General features: G+C 36.0%; 1 protein-coding gene across 4 annotated transcripts in view; it reads left to right on the forward strand.

The window, feature by feature from the left end:
• Positions 1 to 23,918, forward strand: part of LOC150102363 (uncharacterized) — a 445,051-nt gene that overhangs the window by 161,851 nt on the left and 259,282 nt on the right. For all 4 annotated transcript variants that reach the window (XM_090398788.1, XM_090398787.1, XM_090398791.1 and 1 more), the window contains exon 10: positions 13,201 to 13,653. In XM_090398788.1, the coding sequence (XP_090254914.1) occupies positions 13,201 to 13,653 (453 nt within the window). The remainder of the gene's footprint in view (positions 1 to 13,200; positions 13,654 to 23,918) is intronic.

A 23,918-nucleotide genomic window follows, 5' to 3' on the forward strand; every position in this document is an offset into this window, starting at 1 on the left:
GCTAATCTTTCCTCGCCCATTCTGTTTAAGTGACCATACCACTTGAGATTAGCTCGTCTAACGCATTCCTGGATGCTGACAATGTCAAGTTCGTTCCTAATATCCTCGTTTTTAATATGATATTGCCATTGATGCCATCTGTTCATGCCCATAATCTTTCTCAGGACTCTCATATCTGCGGTCTCTAGTCTTTGGTCAAGTATTTTGCTTCTGACCCAACTCTCAGATCCATAAGTTAAAGTGGGTGGGAAGTCAATTTATTCAATTGACTTCCCACCATAACAGCTTTACTGATTCTGTTGTCTATTTCTATATTTAGTTTACCATCTTCACTAAAAATCGTGCCTAAGTAGCTGAAATGTTTTACTTGTTCCACAGGTTCTCCATTCACACCACAGTTGACATTTCCAATGATTCTGCCTATTTTCATTGTTTTTGTCTTTTTATTGCTGACCTTCATACCATATCTATTACAACAGCTATTCAATTTAGTCAGAGAATCTTGCAGACTTGTAGTGGATTTATTGATAAGTATAACATCGTCTGCATAAAGCAAAGAGCTGACATTAACATCTCCAATTTTGATATCATGTCTAATATCACTTTCCTTCATAATGTGAAGGAAAGTGATATTAGACATGAATATAGATAATGAATTAGATATAGATAATGAATAACAGAAGGGATAATGTACATCCTTGTCTCACACCAGATTTAACATTAAACCATCTTCCTGTACTTCCTTCAATTCTAACTGCTGATTTACATCTGAAATAAAGACTAAGTATTGCTTGATATAATGCCCCATTGACACCATATAATTGTAGTGTATTAAACAGCTTCTCTCTCTTGGCACTTTGTCATATGCCTTTTCCAAATCAACAAAACTTAAATACAGATCTTTGTTATATTCCCATGCTTTCTCGACTATTTGTCGTAAAGTGAAGATCTGATCCTGACAGCCTCTATTTGGCCTGAATCTAGCTTGTTCTTCACCAAGCTTTTCTTCCACAATTCTTCTCAACTGTTTCTCAAGTATACTTGTATAGATCTTGCCAGGAACACTCAGTAGGGAAATACCTCTGTAATTCTCACATTCAGTTTTATTTTCCTTTTTATATATGGGTACTATGAGAGCTCTACTCCAATCATCGGGAATTCGTCCCTCTGTCCAGGCTTTCTGAACTATGCAGTGCAGCCACTGTAAAACTCTTATACCACCATACTTCAGCATTTCTGGTGGAATATCCTCTACTACTGCTACCTTTCCACATTTCAAGCGTTTGATGGCTTTTTCTACTTCAAGTATGGATATATGTATTCCTGACGGCATGCCTGGTGTTGGATTCTGAATATATAGAGATTTAAGTAATTATTATTTGCTTCAGAATCCAACATGATCTTCCATCACAAAGGCTAGACTTGTAAATATTATTTAATGTAAACAACTTATTTTACAATTTAATATTCATATAACTACTTTAATTTTGTCTAATATCTAATTATTTAATCAAAGATATATGTATTAATAATGAAAAGACTGACTTAAATATTATTAAGCTATTTTAATTATTACTATGTTAATATTATAAGAACTTGTATTTGATAATTTAACTGCACATTAATTGAAATGTTAATATTCTCTATTTATTCCTATTTGTAGAAATTTAACATTATGTAATAGCTCAATTTTATTATGTTTTGTTTTGTTGTCATGGAGATGCATGTAAGTATGCGAGCGCGAGTTGGAACACTACGTGAGGGAGAAAAGCTGAAAGTTTAGTTAAAGAAATCACGAGAACAATTTAGGCGGGAAGAATGGATATAAAAAGGAAGAACGCTAAAAAATTAGGGGAGAAGGGAAATAGATTAGAGAGTGAAAAGAGAGAGATTGGCATTCAGTTGGAATCGGAGTATTCAGCATTCGGGGAATCAGAGTGCAATATTAGAGAGTCGGCAAGTCACTCAAGCAGCTAATTTAAGTCTACTAGTCGAGAAGCAGTTAGCTAATAAGTTGTAGATAACAATTATAGCTACGGAAAACAGCTGAGAGACTATTAATTAGACTAGCGATACTTGAATTGAGATATAATTTCAGCGCCGACCTTTCAAGGACATATGGAACCTTGAAGCAAGGCACGAAGTTACTAGAGAATAGTAGAGGCTGTAAAGTTGAAGTTTACCGTTAGCTGTGTTTAGAATTATAGTGCCTAAAGAATTAATTGAATGCCGGAGGAATGAACAACTGTGCATATAAAACCTAAAGTTAAGGAATTATTGTGTTACTTTAATTCATGAGTGATTAGTAGTGCTTCATGTAAGAATGTCTGATTATGTGTATTGTGACCGTGAATTAATTCAGTTATTGCTTAGAAGATTTATTTTAATGAGTGCCGATTATTGTTAAAAGTGTCTACGGTTATAAAAAGTGTTTGTGTATAAGTTGATGAAGATAGAAGATTATCGGTAAGATTATTCCAACCATTAATATTCCTATACAGATTAGTAGTGCTTCATGTAAGAATGTCTGATTATGTGTATTGTGACCGTGAATTAATTCAGTTAATGCTTAGAAGATTTATTTTAATGAGTGCCGATTATTGTTAAAAGTGTCTACGGTTATAAAAAGTGTTTGTGTATAAGTTGATGAAGATAGAAGATTATCGGTAAGATTATTCCAACCATTAATATTCCTATACAGAGAAGTATGTGAGGTTCATCCTAGAATTTCCTTATGTTAACAGTAACTATTGTGATTAGCTGAAGTGTAAATTTAAAAGTGTTTGCTTGTAAAGTGGTGTTACTGCGATTTTATTGTATTTGTATAATAAATTTAGTTTAATCCTTTATCCAAGTGTGAGCAAACAAAGTTTGCGCCTGAAAGTATCTTCAGGACTGGGGTAAGGTGATACAACACCAGGGCAACTCGTTGCAAAGGTGGAGCAAGCTACCAACACTCCTGTCTCAGTATCTCCTATAATGCAAAACACATCTCCTTGTGGATATGTTTAATGTTATGCATTAAGGGAAGGGCCACTACCCAGACTAGTTTTGACCTTTATTGAGGTCTCTTCAGTGGGAGCCAGGCCCAAGCTGAGATACCAGGCAGAAGCATTTGCAGGTCATCTCTACCTATAGGAGTTACCAAATGGTGTGCCACCCTTTTTTTAATAAATTACTCTGGATTTAGAGAAAGATGTTGAAAGTTTATTTTTCACTTGTTTAGAGTATAATAAATTTAGTTTAATCCTTTATCCAAGTGTGAGCAAACATTTGTATTTGGAACTTAAGGAACTGTGAGAAGACTGTATTAGAGACGACGAATTTACCTTTGTCTGAGTCTGTATGATTGAACTTATCAGAGAAGCTAAAATGTTTGTGATATCTTAATTACTGATTTGATCTTAAGTGTATAATATGTGATTCTAAAATTAAATGTTTGTTTTTGTTAATCAAAGGTTGTATTTTGCCTGAATCTCTTTTACTGCACTATTCATAAAATATTCGAACCAAAGCGGGTAAATTCAGTAAGTTAAATATTCTCAGCCAGTATATATAATAACAACATATAAAGGAAAGGTAGTTGAGAGTTGGTTTTTCTTCAATTTTTGAACTAATTCAGATATGAAGTGGCGCAGTCTTTAAATATACATTTTCTTTATATTTAAATTAGAAATCAACTTGCAACCTATCAACTAGTTAAGAACATCGTAATAACTATATATCAGATCCGAAGTACAGATAGAGAAGAAGTAGGATCCAACACTGGTCAGTGTTTTTTTATCACTGTGCTGTCATCACTGCTTGTTTCATTTAGCAGTTTTTCAAAGTAATTACTCCATACTTCAAGGATATCTTTTTCTCCCTTTTTCATGTCACCTTTTATCATTTCTAACTCCTTTTACAGCACTCTTTCCTCCATTCCTAAGCTTCTTCAACAACCTCCAGAATATTTTGCCACCTTCTTGATATTGATTTTCTATATTCTTGCCAAAGTCCTCCCATGAGTTTTGTTTAGCTAGTTTTACACAGGGGTGCAAAACTAAGGGTCAAAGCTGTATAACTGAGAGGAGACCTCCACATAGCCTTTAAAGGAATGCGGAGAACCGACCAGGGCTTCTGACCTAATGTCCAATCCTCACCTTCTCGTGGTGCACCCTGTTGGGTATCTACTTTGATACTGAACGAACGAGGATGGGCTGGCAATTTGGGATTTAGCCGACCAAATTGTATTCTTATTGGTTAAACCAAAATAAAAAATGATGGTACAACATGACAAAATTTCATGCCGGCTGCGGCGTCGCCCGGTTAAACAAGGCCCCCGTTGTTTTCGCCAGGGAACCAGGGCGAACAGCGAAAAGTCAGCTACTGGAACAAATCTGAAAACAAACCCCAACTCAACATCACCAGAGTTAAACATCGGTACTATCAACGTAAGAAGCCTGAATGGCAAAGAAATGGAGCTAGCTGAGGAATTAGATAAGTACCAGATCGACATAATAGGGGTGACTGAAACAAAAAAGCCCAAAACTGGTGAGATCTTTCTGAGCAATAAATACAAAATGTTATGTTCAGGCAATAACAATCAAGGAAAAGAAGGAGTAGCCATAGTATTCAACACAAAATACGAGGCTAATCTTCTTGAATGGCAGTCAGTCTCAAGTAGAGTAATGTGGGCAAATATGAGAATGGGGAACTGGACAATGAGACTTATTTGTGCCTATGGTCCCACAGAAGGTTCTACTAAGGTAGAAGTGGAGGAATTTTTTGAGGCTTTAGAAAAAGCAACTGACACAATGAAAAAGGAAAAGTTGGTCCTTGTTGGGGATCTAAATAGTAGAGTAGGAAATGATTGTGAGACATACAAAAATATATTGGGAAAATTTGGAGAAAAGAGCAAAGCTAATAATAATGGCAAATATCTGTTGGATTTCTGCTCAGGACATGGACTGGTTATTACTAACACCATGTTCCAACATAAAAATGTGCACAAATTCACATGGAGAGAAGAGGCTAGGAATAAGAAAAGTCTCATTGACTATGTTATTGTTGATAGTGATGTTTCCTCCCTGGTGCAGGACACCAGAGTGTACAGAGGATTTGAAATTGGAAGTGATCACTATTTAGTCTTGAGCAGGATAAAATTGAATTTCATATTGAAAAGAATAACATGTAAGAAAGTTTTAAAGCGAATAAAAGTTGAGCAGCTCTCAGATGTAAACTGTAGACTAAAATACAGAAATATTATTGAAAAGAAAATGAAAGAGTTTGAGAACAGGAATCAAACCTTGGAGATTCAGTGGCAAACTCTGAAGGAAACATTGATTGATTCTGCCAGAGAGGCATGTGGTGAAGTTGTGTGCAAAGATAAAAAAATCAGAACTCCCTGGTGGACACAGGAAGTTAAAGAGGCAGTGAAGGAAAAGAAGAAAGCATATCAAAAGTTCCTGGCAAATAAGTCAGCTTTTACTCTTACAGAATACAGAGACAAATGTAAGAAAGCTAAACAGTGTGTAAAACTAGCTAAACAAAAGTCATGGGAGGACTTTGGCAAGAATATAGAAAATAAATATCAAGAAGGTGGCAAAATATTCTGGAGATTGTTGAAGAAGCTTAGGAATGGAGGAAAGAGTGCTGTAAAAGGAATTAGAGATGATAAAGGTGAAATGAATACAGGAGAAAAAGATATCCTTGAAGTATGGAGTAATTACTTTGAAAAACTGCTAAATGAAACAAGCAGTGATGACAGCACAGTGATAAAAAAACACTGACCAGGCATGCAGTCAGGAATACATATCCATACTTGAAGTAGAAAAAGCCATCAAAGGCTTGAAATGTGGAAAGGCAGCAGGAGTAGATGATATTCGACCAGAAATGCTGAAGTATGGTGGTATAAGAGTCTTACAGTGGCTGCACTGCATAGTTCAGAAAGCCTGGACAGAGGGACGAATTCCCGATGATTGGAGTAGAGCTCTCATAGTACCCATATATAAAAAGGGAAATAAAACTGAATGTGAGAATTACAGAGGAGAAGATCTATGCAAGTATACTTGAGAAACGGTTGAGAAGAATTGTGGAAGAAAAGCTTGGTGAAGAACAAGCTGGATTCAGGCCAAATAGAGGCTGTCAGGATCAGATCTTCACTTTACGACAAATAGTCGAGAAAGCATGGGAATATAACAGAGATCTGTATTTAAGTTTTGTCGATTTAGAAAAGGCATATGACAAGGTGCCAAGAGAGAAGCTATTCAATACGCTGCAGTTATATGGTGTCAATGGGGCATTATATCAAGCAATACTTAGTCTTTATTTGAGTTGTGAGTCAGCAGTTAGAATTGAAGGAAGTACAGGAAGATGGTTTAATGTTAAATCTGGTGTGAGACAAGGATGTACATTATCCCCTCTGTTATTCATTATCTATATGGATCACATTATGAAGGAATGTGGTATTAAACCTGATATCAAAATTGGAGATGTTAATGTCAGCTCTTTGCTTTATGCGGATGATGTTATACTTCTAAATAAATCCGCTACAAGTCTGCAAGATTCTCTGACTAAATTGAATAGCTGTTGTAATAGATATGGTATGAAGGTCAGCAATAAAAAGACAAAGACAATGAAAATAGGCAGAATCATTGAAAATGTCAACTGTGTTGTGAATGGAGAACCTGTGGAACAAGTAAAACATTTCAGCTACTTAGGCACAATTTTTACTGAAGATGGTAAACTAAATATAGAAATAGACAACAGAATCAGCAAAGCTGGTATCGTGGGAAGTCAATTGAATAAATTCATATGGAATAAGAAAGAAATTAGTCGGAACACTAAATTAGCTGTATGCAAGACTGTGTTCAAACCAATTTTAACTTATGGATCTGAGAGCTGGGTCAGAAGTAAAACACTTGACCAAAGACTAGAGACCGCAGATATGAGAGTCCTGAGAAAGATTAGAGGTGTGAACAGATGGCATCAATGGCAATATCATATTAAAAATGAGGATATTAGGAAAGAACTTGACATTGTCAGCATCCAGGAATGCGTTAGCAGAGCTAATCTCAGATGGTATGGTCACTTAAATAGAATGGGAGAGGAAAGATTAGCAAAACAAGTGTTCTCTGCCAGGTTGGCAGGAAAACGACCCAGAGGAAGACCAAGATATAGGTGGATTGATACGGTACAAAGTGCCTTAGACGATAGAAATATAAGATCTGATAATGTTGGAGTCTTGACAAGTAACAGACTGATTTGGAGGAAAATTGTAGATATGAAGTTAGTAATGATGTAATTTTTTCATGTAGTACTGTCATATCCTGTACACCCCTTGAGGGTACATGGCAGGAATTTGATGATGATTTGATGATGAGTTTTACACAGTGTTTAGCATTCTTGCATTTGTCTCTATATTCTCTAAGAGCACAAGCTGACTTATTTGACAGAAACTTTTGATATGCTTTCTTCTTTTCCTTAACTGCCTCTTTAACTTCCTGTGTCCACCAGGGAGTTCTGATTTTTTTTATCCTTGCAGACAACCTCACCACATGCCTCCCTGGCTGAATCAATCAATGTTTTCTTCAGAGTTTGCCACTGAATCTCCAAGGTTTGATTCCTGTTCTCAAACTCTTTCATTTATCTTCAATAATCTTTGTGTATTTTAGTCTACAGTTCACATCTGAGAGCTGCTCAACTTTTATTTGCTTCAAAGCTTTCTTTCATGTCATTCTTTTCAATATGAAATTCAATTTTATCGTGCTCAATACTAAATAGTGATCACTTCCAATTTCAAATCCTCTCTGTACACTCTGGTGTCCTGCACCAGGGAGAAAACATCACTATCAACAATAACATAGTCAATGAGACTTTTCTTATTCCTTGCCTCTTCTCTCCATGTGAATTTGTGCACATTTTTATGTTTGGAACATGGTTTTAGTAATAACCAGTCCATGTCCTGAGCAGAAATCTAACAGATATTTGCCATTATTATTAGCTTTGCTCTTTTCTCCAAATTTTCCCAATATATTTTTGTATGTCTCACAATCATTTCCTACTCTATTTATATCCCCAAGGACCAACTTTTCCTTTTTCATTGTGTCAGTTGCTTTTTCTAAAGCCTCAAAAAATTCCTCCACTTCTACCTTAGTAGAACCTTCTGTGGGACCATAGGCACACAAATAAGTCTCATTGTCCAGTTCCCCATTCTCATATTTGCCCATATTACTCTACTTGAGACTGCCTGCCATTCAAGAAGATTAGCCTTGTATTTTGTGTTGAATACTATGGCTACTCCTTCTTTTCCTTGATTGTCATTGCCTGAATATGACATTTTGTATTTATTGCTCAGAAAGATCTCACCAGTTTTGGGCTTTTTTGTTTCAGTCACCCCTATTATGTCGATCTGGTACTTATCTAATTCCTTAGCTAGCTCAATTTCTTTGCCATTCAGGCTTCTTATGTTGATAGTATCAATCTTTAACTCTGGTGATGTTGAGTTGGGGTTTGTTTTCAGATTTGTTCCAGTAGCTGACTTTTCACTGTTCGCCCTGGTTCCCTGGCAAAAACAACGGAGGCCTTGTTTAACGGGCGACGCCCAAGCCAGCCTGCAATTTTGTCATGTTGTACCATCATTTTTTATTTTGGTTTAACCAATAAGAATGCAATTTGGTCGGCTAAATCCTCAATTGCCAGCCCATCCTCGCTCGTTCAGTATCCAAGTAGATACCCAACAAGGTGCACCACGAGAAGGTGAGGATTGGACATTGGGTCAGAAGCCCTGTCGGTTCTCCGCATTCCTTTAAAGGCTATGTGGAGATCTCCTCTCAGTTATACAGCTTTGACCCTTAAGCACCCCTTAATATCCTGTTCTGAATGAAATGTGATTTTATGCAAGTATATCTCATGTCCTTTAAGTGCATGAACATAGGATCTGGTCTGCCCTTTCACTAAATGATACTGAACATTTGTGTTTGCCTGCGGATCTCCACTGATTTTTTTGGTTTGGCCCAAGTAGGCTTCTCTTTAGTAATGCGATTTTTATTCATGCTTGGATATTTCATTGGTGGATGTGGATATAATTTTTTTTTATGTGGATCCCATCCATGAAAGGTTATATGCAAACCTATAGTACATATGTACCTAAATGGAACACTGAGAGGATATTTGAGAGTATAGAAGTGAATGAAGAAGCTGTAACAAAAGGATGAAGCTTAATAATATTTGAAAAGCATTAGTCTGATATAGTCAAGTCTCCATGACCACAATGCATGACTCTAAAAATGTGACAACAGTCAAGCTCTATCAAGTGGCAGTTGATATATGATTATAATAGACAAATATAATGTATTTGTCTATTATATTCACTCTTTAATGTTTCTATTTTTTCTAAATAAACTTCCATATATCTAAGAGTTCCGAAGGTGCTGGGGAGGAATTAGGGAAAAAAAAAAAATCACAGCAGCATAGACATTGTTTGTCTGGTTTGTGTGTGTTATTGTCTTAGAACTAATATTATTATTATTATTCGTGACACCTCCAAGGAGTCCATAGACTCATCGCAGGAGGATACCCGCTGTAGATCTTCACCACTACACACTGAACCTCTACTACTAATTATCTACATCAGTGCCATCCACCACCACAACTAGTATTTTTTGTCTGTAAACTATGTGTGTTCTGAAGGGCCAATTTGTCTGTATGCAGGATGAAAAACTCAAGTTTTTGACAGAAAAAACCCTGCTACTTCAATATGAGATTGTCTAACTCACCTTTGATTGAAAAAGTCCATATAAAGATTCCTCCCATCATGAAGAGAATCGAACTTAGGCCTTTTCTAATTGAAGAGTGTAACGTACCGTCGTTCTTCCAATTGCGCTATCTGTACAAAAATGTCACCAGCTTGGAGTGCCAGAAATTGGTAAATTGTGCTCTTGTTAAAATTTTTTCATGATATTTACCATGGAAAAATGCTTACAAACTTTTAACTTTTAATAGAAAGACATGCAATAGACTAAGGATTTGATGCATTACGGCTTTGTGCAGGAATTGCAAGTTTATAGCACTGCATCTAAGAAACAATGATTCCCAAACTTTATTTATTTTATTTTATTATTTTTTTTTTTTGTGCATAGAGGGGAATACACTGAAATGAGATTTGCCTTTTCATTTAAACATCATTATTAAAAAAGGGTAACGTTTCATTCATTTGTATGAACAGTAATGGAATCTATATACAAATGGAAATATTATTGTAAACTGAGGTGCACTCCCTGGCATGAGTAATAGACAAGATGTCCACTGTGGATGCATAGTTCATATTGATATTGTGTTTACTTCATATGTGGATCTTCATTATTTTGAGAGTTCAGACCAATTGAGAAGGCCCTCTTGAAATTGGGTTAGGAAACCTGTGTCCTCACGTAGCACAGTTGTTAAATAAATCATTTCATTCCTTACGTTGAACTCCAATTTGGTCAGATAAATGTCTATAAACTCAATTACATCAAAGAGTGCAACAGAAATCTTCAGTTTAGCTTTAATGTAAACATTGATCCGAAAATTGTTGTTATAACTATGAATTTGTTGAGTGTTAAGTTAAACGGGAATGCCTGATATATATATTAGTAAGTTATTAGTAAATTGACTTAGTCTCATGCACTAGGACTGTAGGGCTCTTTAGTGAATATTTTATGTAGTTAATATATAATGTATATGCTAAATTGTATGGCTAAATAAATAATAATAAAAATAGTTATTTTTTTATTAAATGAGGTAATTTCTAGACTACCACTCTCCAGGGATGCTATCTACCACATTTGGGCACACATTCCATTGCCCCTCAATAATAATATGACATATTTATTTAAATTTATCATGAAACGATTTTTACATCTTTAGAATCTACAACGAGCAATGGAATGTGTGCCCAAATGTGGTAGAAAGCACCCCTGAGTAGTACGGGTGAAGTGGCCAACCAAAAAAATTGCCTCATTCAATGAACCGTCTTTAGACAAAATTTAACCCACATAATAATTATGTAGAACGAAAGGAGAAAATATGCTAATGAAAATGTAATTGTTAATAAAATCTTAACATTTTTATTCTTATTAGGAGGAATCAACTGAGATCGGAACACCTTGTTGTGTTCAGCTACATATTTATTCATCTTCTGAATCTTTGGCAGTCGGCTGCTTGCTTGCCTACTGAGCAAATGAATGGGACAGCTGAGGATCATTGATAATAGAAGCTTTGTTAACTTTTTAAGAAACATTGTTATTGGAAGCTCCCGTTTTTGTCTCTTCAATTCAGTAAACAGGTTCTGCATAGGTTCCAAAGCTTCTGTTCTTGTGCAACGTAATTTTTATGCTGCACTCCATCATTGAATCATAATCTATTATCTGTTCCTTTAATGTTTGAGCCGTTCAAAATATCATGGCAAATTTTTCGCTGATGGTTCTTGTTCACTTTCATCGTTATCTTCTTCGGTAGAAGATTTGACAAGATCTTTCAACTCCTTGTTAATGAGCACCTAATGATGTCTATCTGTGTAATCATTCACTTCTTCTTCTGTCATGTTGTCAAATCCTTCTCCACCTATTTTCTGTGCTGTGTTAATTATCGTTGTTATCTGTGAGTTAATGTCAGGGGTGTCTTGGGAATTATGAATGCCATCGCCCTACAAATTCTTCCAGCATGCAGTTACTGTTTCTGGTTTCAATTTGTCCATTGCTCTCTTGATCAATACAATTGCACCTGCTATTGTGAATGATTTCCAGCATTCCATGACTCCAACATCAGTAGAATCTTCAACCATTGCATGAATCATATCGAAAACCTGCCAATCGTATGAGGCTTTGAAGCATCTAATGACACCTTGGTTGAGTGGCTGAAGCAGTGAGGTCGTATTAGGCGAGAAGAAAACCACTTGAACATTTTCATCTTCGGTGACTAGTGACTCAGGGTGCCCTGGAGCATTGTCTGTTATCAGTAAAACTTTAAATGGTAATCCTTCCCTCTCCAAGTATTTTTTCACCTTTGGAATAAAACATCTATGGAACCATCCCATAAATAAAACGCCATGGCCCATGCTTTCAGATTTCATTGCCAAAAAACAGGCAGACAAGTTTTATTTTGGTTTTTGAGGGCATGTGGATTCTGTGCTCGGTAAACAAGGCCAGGTTTAATTATATGACAAGCTGCGTTGCCACGAAGTATCAGCATCAATCTGTCCTTAAATGCTTTGAAGCTTCACAGTTTTATGGATGTAGGTCCACTGGGGCATTTTCTTCCAAATGAGGCCGGTTTCATCATGATTAAAAACTTTGTTAGGATGATAACCTTTCTCTGCAATAATTTTTTAAAATTCTGCTGAGAACAATGCAGCAGCTTTCTCATCAGCCGATGCAGATTCTCCTGTAATTTTTATTATCTTTTTTAGATTAAATCTAGTTTTGGATCTATGCAACCAGCCCTTGCTTGATGTTAATGACTTTTCTTTCTCTTCTGTTTCGTCTTGCGGCCACATGTCTTCATATAGGATCAATGCTTTTTGCCATAACGTGTTACCGTCAATAGGAATTCTTTTTCTTGTCATGTTTTCCACCCACAAATTCAAAGCCTTCTCTACCTTGAGTAACGCCTTATCAAGCACTGTACCCATAACTTTTGCAGATTTGGATGCAATGGGAAGACTCGCATGAATTTTTTCTTTGTTCTTCGACACTTCACGTATCGAAGATTCGTTTTTATTATAGATCTTGGCAACGGTTCCAATTGACTTTTTTTCTACTTCAATCATATTGATAATCTTTGATTTTTCACATACTGAGCACTTCACGTCTTCTCTTCAGTTTTGAAGCCATTTTTAAATTTTTCACAATTTATTTGCTTGAATTTAAATGCAATTTTAAATTTCAATGACAGACAATTGACTGCTTTCTTCGACAATTCAAGTTAAACTAAACATGAACAAACACGCATGTTTAAGTCCATGCGCCTAGCAAAACAAGCCTGTTTTGACAAGTTTTCAGCCTGCGCATATGCATGTTTCAATCGTCGCGCCGCTCTACCGTTTTGTATGCTTTTTTTGAACTGCAGATATGGGGGGGGGGGTCTACTGTACATATATAATATGAATATTTGATACCATTATTGAAAATTTTGAATTCTTTTCTTCATTTTATTTAGTAATTGTTTTTTCAAATGTATTAGGATCTGAGAGAGAAGAATTGGAAAGCTATGGAAGTTTTAAATTCATTTGAAAAAGCTGCAAGTCAGGCCTCTAATCTACAAGAAATAATAAAAACTCTTGAAGAAAAGTTAGTAAAAACTCAAAAAGAAGCTGAAGTACAAGTTCTAGAAGCACAAAGGATAGCAGATGAGAAAATTTGTGAAACAGAAAAGTGTCTTCAAGAAAAGTACTCTGTGGAATTGATGAAAGCTAAAGATGAAAATGAGAAAATTAGGAAAGAATCTGAAAAACTTATAAAAGCAAGTCAAGCATTTGTAGATGAAAAAATGAAAGAGGTCGAAATTAAAATGAAAGAACAGCAAAGGTGTGAAAATGAAAAATTCCTTAAAATAGAGGCTGACTATAACAAAAGAATACAAGATGTCGAAAATAGCAGAAAACTAAAAGATGATGCTGCTGAAAGAGCTAAGAAGGTAAGGCTCGAATTATTTTTCCTCTAGATATTTTCTAGACATTAATGGTCTTTAAACTTAGCCATTCAGTGGAACCTCTTATTTTTTTCATGATTGTAATTTATAGATTTCTTTATTTTTGGCTTATTGTTCATTGAATTTGAACTGCATATTTTTAAATAAATCAGCTAATTCTTTTTATTCCCTTATAAGGAGTAGCCGAGGCCTTTATACCCTGTGTAGCTTTTGGAGACTTAGTGGACAGTTCAGTCTCCACCGGTAGTCAATCAGAGATAGCTGGCCCATGTCTGTTACTAATTATATCAGCCACCGATGAAGAGGCTGACAAACATCTGCTGCCATTTCTTGGTACTTTTCCCTAACAAGATATGTCACGGTCTGAAATAATGTGGGTACTACGGTCAATTTTCTTGAATTTACGGGATGAAAAACCCAAGTTTCCGGGAGGAAAAACCTGCTTGGCCGTGCCAAAGATCGACTACCTCAGGAACCGGTCAAAGAAAGGCTTAGAAAAAGTTCATCCGGTCGGTGCTAGACTTGACCAAGAGATGACCAAGCACAGAGGACGCAAGCACCACTTTCACTGAGCTACACAGTCATATTTTTAATAATATACATAAACAGGAATACATAATTGTTTTATTCGGATGTCCCCATATTCACCCTTATACAATCCTTTCCAAAGAAAGGAGATAACACCATTTTATTCTTATATTCAGATTGTTCCATTGATGCTGAATTTCCATTGAATTCTCCAGGGCTCTGTACTTTTGACCTGTCTCTTTCTTTGTTCATAAATGTTTCACTAACCTCAAATCTTATCTATAATTTTGAAGTATTCAACATTCCACTTTATCATTTGACTTGCACTTTTAGCCTCTTCTGACCATAGAGAATGGCTTCTCTTCCTCTGAAAAACAGTTTTTTTTTTTTTTTTTTTTTGGAGGCAGAAGTGTCATTCTATAGTCAAGACACTTCTCAGCTGTACAACTCCTGATGTATAAATCACAAATCTTAGGTGGCGCTTTGTGAATATAACAGTTATTGTTTAATTAGCCTCGTACCTGTACTGATGATGCCTGTGATACGCAGGTGAAAATTCTACGAATAAGGAATAATTTACGTGAGTTAATTCCATTGTTATAATAGTTAGTAATATGTCTTCTCACGGTATTTCCTTACTGAAACATGTTTCACTTAGTTTTGCATTGTGTTGTGTGTGTGTTACAAGTCTCATATTGTAATCCCCGATGATGATGTCTCAGTGACTGAGATGAAATATTAGAAGAATTAAATAATATTTTTATTTAACTCCATTAATCCTCTAACATGAACTGATATGTTTGAGGTAATGCAGCTAAAACTTCCCTAAAAATTCTGAGTCAGCTCATAGGTGATTTGTCTCTTACAGATTCACTTCAACCTCTGTCTTACATGTCCTGTTTCAGCATTGTCTATTCCACAGGCACCTCGATAGGCTTTGCTCCACTAAACTTTTTTTTTTTTTTTTGCACTTGTTAATGCAAGAGCATCAGCTGCTGAGCATCACTTTACTGTGCAACTGCAAACACACTGTAGCTGCTTCTCCTCTTTTATTCCATCAACTTTTGCCTTTTGGAATAGCCTTTCTCATGAAGTATTCTGTTACGTCATTGTTTTCTTAAATATTTTACCTCTATTGTTCTCCTTGTGCCTACTGAGATCTAGCTTCTAAACTGACTTTCTGTAGCCGTTTCTCTCTTCGAGCTCTGACGAAATTTATTTGCTTGTGCTGCACCAGTCAGAGCTCTAGGTAGAAATTCTTATCTGAAGAAACTTTCCCAGAATTCAAATAATACTTTATATAGATTAAGTAGTTAGGTAGATTGAGTTCTCAGTATACAGTCATGGCCTTGACAATCTTAAATTCCCCTTTTTTCTCTAAACATAGGTTCGATATTTTCATGAGTGGTAAAATTCAATCTCTTACTCAAACTCAGGTATACATGGGAAAACATATTTATTATTTTATCTAAGAACATTACAATTTAAACAACACGTATAATCAAGCAAATCAAAGTTAATACTTAATACAAGTAAAGCAGGCTAATAATAATCAAACAGACAGGCTATTCAAAAGTCATGAGAATCTTATGTTCATCTATATTACAAAAATGGATGTCTGTATTAAACTAGATTACTGCTATTAACGACCCATACACATTAACTTGGTCTAGAACGTAGACTACCAGTCCAATTCTATTAACATAACACAGGAAACTGTCTCAAAAGTCTCTCTCTCTGCTTTTCTAAACTCTGTCCATTTTACACCTTCGCCACCAATAGATAACACATAAAAGGGAAGATTTGTACATTACCACCTTGTTAGATGATTTCTTGATCCTTCCATCTGTTCTTTGTTATAGATTGTCCCTCAGTACGATGGATTGCCGCCACGTGGGAGTCACATGCTCGTCCTGAATTAGCTACTTGTTTCTTCTGGGCTTATAAACTTTTCACGTCACCGCTTCTAACACAATTTACCTTCAAAGGAATCCTTTGCTGCTTTCTCATCAGATAGATCCACACTGATGGTCTAAAACTCGAATACTGCCGTCATCTCGTGCTGTATTTTCTTCGATTCGCGTCGCTCAGCAATGGGAAACATGCTGCTGCTTTGCCTTCTTCACACATCTTGTCGGATATCAGGCATGCTGATCTGCTTGGGAACTTCAAGCAGGAGACCCACGGGGAAGGCACACGCAACTGGGGAACACCACAGGAACCAGAAGAAAAACGTAAAAAGAAGCAAAAAAAAAGGCCTCTCTCAACGATGTGAATCCGTTTTAAACCCAATTATAGCGACCTCTTTCCGCACTCCAAACTTGTCTACAACTCTCCCATTTGCTGTCACCGAGTGACGTCACCTCCTTGCTGTACGCACATCGTTCTTTTCAGGGAACACGAATTTCTTGTGCCTTCCACAAATGCCTACTCATCGCTCGTTATGTCATCTTTGGTGGTCAAACTGCAACCTTTGAACTTTCGTTCGCATGATGATATTCGACTTTATACATGGCATAGTTTAACATTGATGGGTTTTTTTTTTTTTTGACAAATTAAGATTCCATCTCTTTTAGTACCTTAAACATAGTACAATTTAATATTTATTTCCTCCTTTGATTTCATTTTAATTTAAGATTCAACCTCTTCTTTTATATTTTAATTCCTTTTTTTAAGCAAAGTTAATATCTGCATCTTCACATATTATGTCTACTTTGCTAAGAGTACAAGTGTGCTTTTGCTTGATATTGTTCTCTTGTTAAATCTCGAATGGAGCAGTTCTCTTCTTGACATAGCCATCATTCAAGATCTAACAATTCCCAAACAATTACAACCTGCAAATTTTAAAAATAAATAAATAAAATAAAAGTCAACTTCTGAGTCCACACCTGCACCCCAGACATGGCACTGATGTGCTTGTAGGTCCTTCAACCTCTCCTGTATGGCACCAATGTATTAAAAAGAACAAAAAGAAATGAAGTGGGCTTGAGTGTGATAGTCTCACCATAAATTACCTTGCTTCAGAAAAACAAAGAAACAATGAGAGAACTCTGATTTGACAGTTTTAATAAATTTAGTTTAATCCTTTATCCAAGTGTAAGCAAACAAAGTTTGAGCCTGAAGTATCTTCAGGACTGAGGCAACTCAAGGTAGTGTAATTTAATAATAAGGTGGTACACCTTTTGGCAACTCGTATAGGTAAATATGACTTCTCCATTGCTTCTGCCTTAGTATCACCACCTCTGGTTCTGGCTCCCACTGAGAGACCTCAATAAAGGTCGAAACAGGTATGGGTAGCAGCCCTTCCCTTAATGCATAGCATTATACATGTCCGTAAGGAGATGTGCTTTGCATTATGGGAGATACTAAGACTAGGAGTGATGAGAGCTTGGTCCACCTTTACCGCAGGTGGTCTCAGTCCTGAAGATACTTCAGGCTCAAACTTTGTTTGTTTACACTTGGATAAAGGATTAAACTAAATTTAAATTTATTATAGTCTATATATATCAAGTGGAAAAAAAAAATTCCAACTTGACAGTTTTGTTTGAGCAATTCATTTATTTTCTATTTGGGTACTGTTCACAGCAGAGGGGGACCTTCTAGTGACAGCTACCCATTTTCATTCTTCCTCTTTTCTATACTGGGCTTTCTGAATTAAGTCTGAATTTCTGATTATTTTTTGTTCTATCTTCCATAACATCATCACAGGGATCCAACCCTGCCATTTTTGCCATACTAGGAACAAATCCTAGTAGTTGTGCATTACCTTTTGGATCCTGCTTTAGCAAGCTGTGGTCTTAAATGGTCTGTCTAGGTTTCAGCTAGTGGGCTTGCCTGCAAAAGTTTCAATGAGTTGGAGTACATCTCCTTTTGCATTGGTCCAGGGATAGTGACTGAAGCTTGTTATAGTGTCTGGGATAACTCTGGCATTCCACACCTCACTTCATTTATTGTTTGCCAGATAGTGACATCTGTGTAGCTCTGTGGCAGGTGGGGATTGAACCAAAAATCGCTTAATGAATAATTTATCCTCATAATTTTCAGGAGCTCCTCACAAGACTCCAACCAAGAACAAATATCATGAGAAACAAAAGGCATCTGACACACTTATATAAGTATACAATTGTTTCTCATCATCCATGTAACAGGTGAAAAACCATTGTGATAAATGACAGCTAACCATTTTCATTCTTCCTATTTTCTATACTTAATAAGTTTTCTTTATTCAAAAAGGGATTTTAAGGATTGGCAGGATCTTCCAAAACAGATACTGTGTTCTAGTGATATTCTTGATGAAACATGTTAGCAGTATTTAGACAACCTGTTGGGAAATACCTGTTACAGTAACACTTCATAAAACACTCAACTATTCTGGAAGTGTGATATCACATTGGGATCTCCTTGAAGTTCCAATAAGGAGATGTGTTCAAGACTTAAAGATCAAGTGACAGGTAATGAGGTATATACTAATACATAGAGATGACCACATGTTTTAACCAGGAATATCATCCTTACTTTAGACACACTCAAAACATCCAACATTGATGAAAGCAGGATGCGTCAGTTGTTCTATTAGGTTCTACATTCTTTGTCTGAGTTGTTTTAAATGTCAGAAATATAGGCCTACTAGATTGATTGCTAGTGAAGAAGAAATATACCAGATGAGTGCAAAATGAGTAATGATAATGGGGCGGGGGTACTAATCATCCAAACATTATTTGAGTAGTAGTGAAATCTCATGAGAATGAAACTGAATTTATTGAGCTGCTATGAGACGGCTTCCTCAAGGAGCATGTGACAGGAGGAATTAGAGGTCAGAGAGTGTTAGATTAATTATAATGTTAGAGGGGGTTTCAGTTAAAGACATAACCATTCTGCCTACAATTGGTGTTAGTGATCATGTAATGCTGACTTGGGAAGTGGCTAAGTTTATGAATGTTCCATTCAGAAAAGGCTGAACTACATGCTCCTCAGCTGGTCATAATTTCCTACAAAGTAGAAAATTATGACAACTGAGGAGCATTCTGGGTTCTAGGCGATGGTATTGGTCGTTAGATGGGTAGGATATATGATAGTGAATGGACATTTAAAAAATACATAAATGATTCAGTATTGGAATATGTCCCTAGAGTTCAAAGAATAAATACAATAGGAGAGAAATGAATGCATGATCTTATTAAGCAAAAGATTAGTAAGAAAACGATGTGGAAAGAACAAGATTTAGGAATGATGAAAGACAGAAAGCTATGTCTAAGTATGTAAAGAAACTGGTTCTGCAAACTAAAGATAACTCAAAAGAATTCTATCTTTATGCAGCAAATAAAAGAATGAATGAATATGAAAGAATAACTACTGAATGCAAATGGTATGTAGATGATGAATGCAGAGGAGATTGTTCAACTAATAAGCACTATCAACCTGGTGTATGCAGTTGAGCTCACTGCTACCCCTTCACTGGAAGAAGAAACTCAGTTGTATTTCTTTTTGTATTTCACAGGAAGTGATATACATAGAAATACTGGAAGTGAAGTTGAAGTACCATACAGCAAAGATACCAAATGCAATTCGAAGAATAATTGCAATGCTGAAATGAACCTTGACGTGTAAATATAGTCATTTTGCCTCTTTTCAAGCTTTTGATAAGATCTCACTTGGACTGTCGTGCACAGGTCTGGTGTCCTGGTTTCTGTGGTGGTGATTGATGCAGTGGAGAGGACACAAAGGAGTGTTAAAAATTATATCAGGATGTGAAATACTGGTTATGAAGACAGATTGAGAATTTGTGGACTGCAAACGGGAGAAAGAGGAGTGGTGTGATTGCAACTTATAAACTTCCTGAAACCACTCCCAAAATGATTCTGCTTAATAAAAATGCACTTTCAAGTAAATTATTGCATGACCATCACTGAAAGAGTATAGGATATCAGTAGATGAAAACTAAACATACACATGTAAACCACAATAATTAAATTCTTTTTAATAAGTAAATATTTCATCCTAAGTATCTTACGACATCATCGGTACAGTTATTTCAAACAATACTAGAAATAACATACAGTTAGGGCATATGCGTATAATGGAATCTCACTATGCATGCAGTAGCATGTTATAGAATTAAATTAAAATAAATAATCTAAATAAAAAATAAATTAGTTTAAATTAAAATAACATAGATAAATTTATTTCGCACAATTAAGGATGACAATTTCCCAGACTTTAGGGATAGTAAGAAAGTCATTACAGTTTAAATTGGGTCTGTGACATAGGGATTCAGCACTTTCTTTATATAAACACTCATGTTTATATAAGGATCTATGTAGATCATAGGTTTCCAAACTTTTTCGGGCCACCGCCCACTTTGCAAGACATAAATTTTGTAACGCCCCCCTATTATACACAAATATATACATGCTCTATTTTCTCATTGACATAGAAAATTGACATCTATTTCTGTCTGGCATGGTAAATTTTCAAATGATTAAATAATTGAAATAGAAAATTGATAAAAAAAAAAATTGATTCTGTAAGACGGGCATAAGATGAATTATTAAAATGCAATGTTTATATTTTAAATGATTATCTAATCACAAAATCACAAAAATAATTAATTTTTAAATATATATTATTAATTTCTTCTATAAAGAGCCACCTACCCCTAGACTGCTTGAACGCCCCCCCCCCCCCCCAATGCTTCTGATCCCACTATGCCCCCCCCCCCAGAAGGCTTCAGCGCCCACTGGGGGGGGGGGGGGGTACCACCCACTTTGGGAACCTATGATGTAGATGCTTGGTGTTTTGTGGTGTTATGTCATTGTTTTTCTAATAATTGCATATCTTCCCTTTCTATCTTTCAGTCGCTATTTTACTTCTTCAGATATCGGGCCTAATATGCTTACATCTAGCATTGGTTCTTCTTTGGATACTGGCAAATTTATATTATGTTGCGCCAGCCAATATCCTATATCAGAAAAGATCCTCACTCAGGGAGACAATAATAGATTCTGAGGCGTTCTTACACTATATTTTACTTTAATATGGCTGCATAGATTCAGACTGCAGTCGTGTGACCTAAATCTATGATCATATACACTCTCTAATTCCTTCCCGCCAAAAGAGGTTCTATTTTTATAAGTGGTAATTCGGAATCATAATCAGGCATGACTCAGATATAGGCAAATAAATCATGTTTATTGGAATATCAAAGCAAAATACCCTAAAGAAATTCAGGCATTCAATTTTTCTCTATACTAAATAAGGAAACTCGAGTTAAAAGATCAATACACTTTAAATTTAAATCAAAGATTATAAAGCATGTAAGACACAGTGACTAATAATTGGCATTGATAGCAAATGATATGGTGTTAAGCTAAAGTTCCCTTAACATTCTAATGTTATTCAGTTACTGTAAGTCTACAGTCCTAATCTCATTATGTCAAATCAATCGCATGCAACACAAAAGACCTCTTCCAAACAATTCTTCTTATTCTCAAAATGAGGCTAACATTCTAATTACAGTCTGTCCACAAAGTTCTTTAGAATAATGTTCATAATTTACATTCACAAGTAATTTTCTCTCTTCTAAGGAATTCTAAACACAAAATAGAGTAATTCTACTTTACCGAACTTTTTCCGATGTCTTTCAGCACCACGTGTACGTCTGGTTACCTCTTGTCTATTGGCTGTCCTTACGCCAGCGTAGGGACTATGCTATAATCATAATTCTGCCGATCACGGACTCAATTCTTTGCGTCTCAGGAAACATCTCTATTCCTCTCGATGGGAACTCTTCAGCGAGGGCTTGATTCTGCTAGGACTGGAAAATTTCACCTTCAGCTCTGCGTGGAATCCTACAACATTCTCAGGAAAGCTCGCCGTCTGACATCGTAGCACTGATGCTTCATCCCCCCTTACTCGAACCACCAGCTAACTTCTGAACCAGGAAAAACGATAAGACAAGAGAGAGAGAGAGCCGATATACGGCGCTCATTCCCTTATATTCTTCGTTCGAGCGCCCCCTTTTTCGGAGTACCCTTTGCACACGACCTATATTTTTTCTCTCCTTGGGTTCATCCCCTGCTCTCCCCTTTGCTGTTATACTTTTGTATTCACGGAATTTGCGTCGACGTACTTTCCACGTAAGCCACTGCCTCCGGCGTTACGCTGGACATGTGTTGTTGTATACCTTCTATGACTTGTTACTTAATATCTATCTGGTGACTCGCAATCATTTTATACAGCTAAAGTGAGGCTTAAATAATATTAACAAATTCCTCTTTTAAAACATTCTCTAATTCGATCTTGGTATGATCACAATAGATCAAAATACATGGTACATAAGATTAATGCAATTTTATACATATGTGAAGAAGTTTCACTTTAATCTCAGCTGATGTGCAGGTATTTCTCTTTGTTTGTGTATTTTAGTATGTTAGACCCTGAATGAATGATTTCTTTGCAAGATTCCTTCATTTAGGATCTAACAGCGGCAAAACACCAAACTTCTACATAGATCATTCCTCACGCAAAAATTTATTTCTCCTTGTACAGTGTCCAGGATAGTCTCTTTACCTTTCCTTTTTCTTCGCATATTTAAAAAAGTAAAAGTTAAACTAACATAAATGCTAGTTATATATATCATGAGCTATCATATACGAGAGAGATAAACCAAGGGATCCGACAGGGATGCCCCCCTTTCAGCAACTCTCATTTAATATTTACCTAAATGAAATAACAATAAAATGGAATAAAAATTTCCATTAAGGTATTAATGGAAATTTTTATTTCCATTAATAAAAATTTATGGGGGGGTACCATAGGCGCCTGGGGGGAAGAGCCTCCCTAGTATATATACACACACACACACACACACACACACACACACAGGGTGGTTCAAAATTCCACGTAGTACAAACTTTGAGGGGAGGTAGAGAACATCAAAATCAACCACATTCACATAGGAAAGCATGACTGGAAACGCCACCCGAAAATGCAACTTGGCTAATTGTTGGGCCAATTTATATACGTGGGACTATCTATGCTATTGACTATAGGGTAAGGGGGATATTAGGTTTGTGGATTTTTATCCATACATACGGGGTGCTTTAACATGACCTGGTTTTATTTTTTTGATGATTTCTTTTGGCTAGGAAGTCACTTTTATCGGTAATTTTCAGACTTTTTTCCTTTGAGACATAGTGGGATCTTGACCTATAATTTGGTGTGTAGAACCATCACATAGGAGATCTTGCATTTTTCTGTTATAATCTTCTTGATTCATGATAAGTGTTGCATTTCTCTTATCAGCTTTTGTAATAATAATATCTTTATTCTTATACAACTTTTTTAAGGCAGTTAGTTCATTATGTGGTAAATTTCTTTTTGGTGGTTTAGCCTTGTTTAGGATGCTTGCTATATCATGAAGGTAGAATGATGCCCCATTCTACCTTCATCATGATTTCTAATTTCGGAATTTGTTTGGGTGTGATGGCAAAGTTATGCCCTAGGCTGAGAGCGTTCTTGGTTCCTTCAGTGAGTATTTCAGACAATAAATTTAAGACCATGCGGTCTCGTCAAAATTGTGGTCAGTACGTAGCATGTTGCCGCCGTTCTAGGATTTCATATTTCTTTAGGTGTCTGCTTTTAACTTTTGCTTTTGTGAATTATTTTTTTGCTGCAACTTCAGAGATGTGATGTAGGACAGTTCACATTTCCAGATTTAACAG

This window comes from Typopeltis vanoorti, chromosome 10, assembly GCF_054136105.1.
Source record: "Typopeltis vanoorti isolate ZY-2024b chromosome 10, IOZ_Tvanoo_1.0, whole genome shotgun sequence".
In the NCBI taxonomy this organism is placed as follows: Eukaryota; Metazoa; Arthropoda; class Arachnida; order Uropygi; family Thelyphonidae; genus Typopeltis; species Typopeltis vanoorti.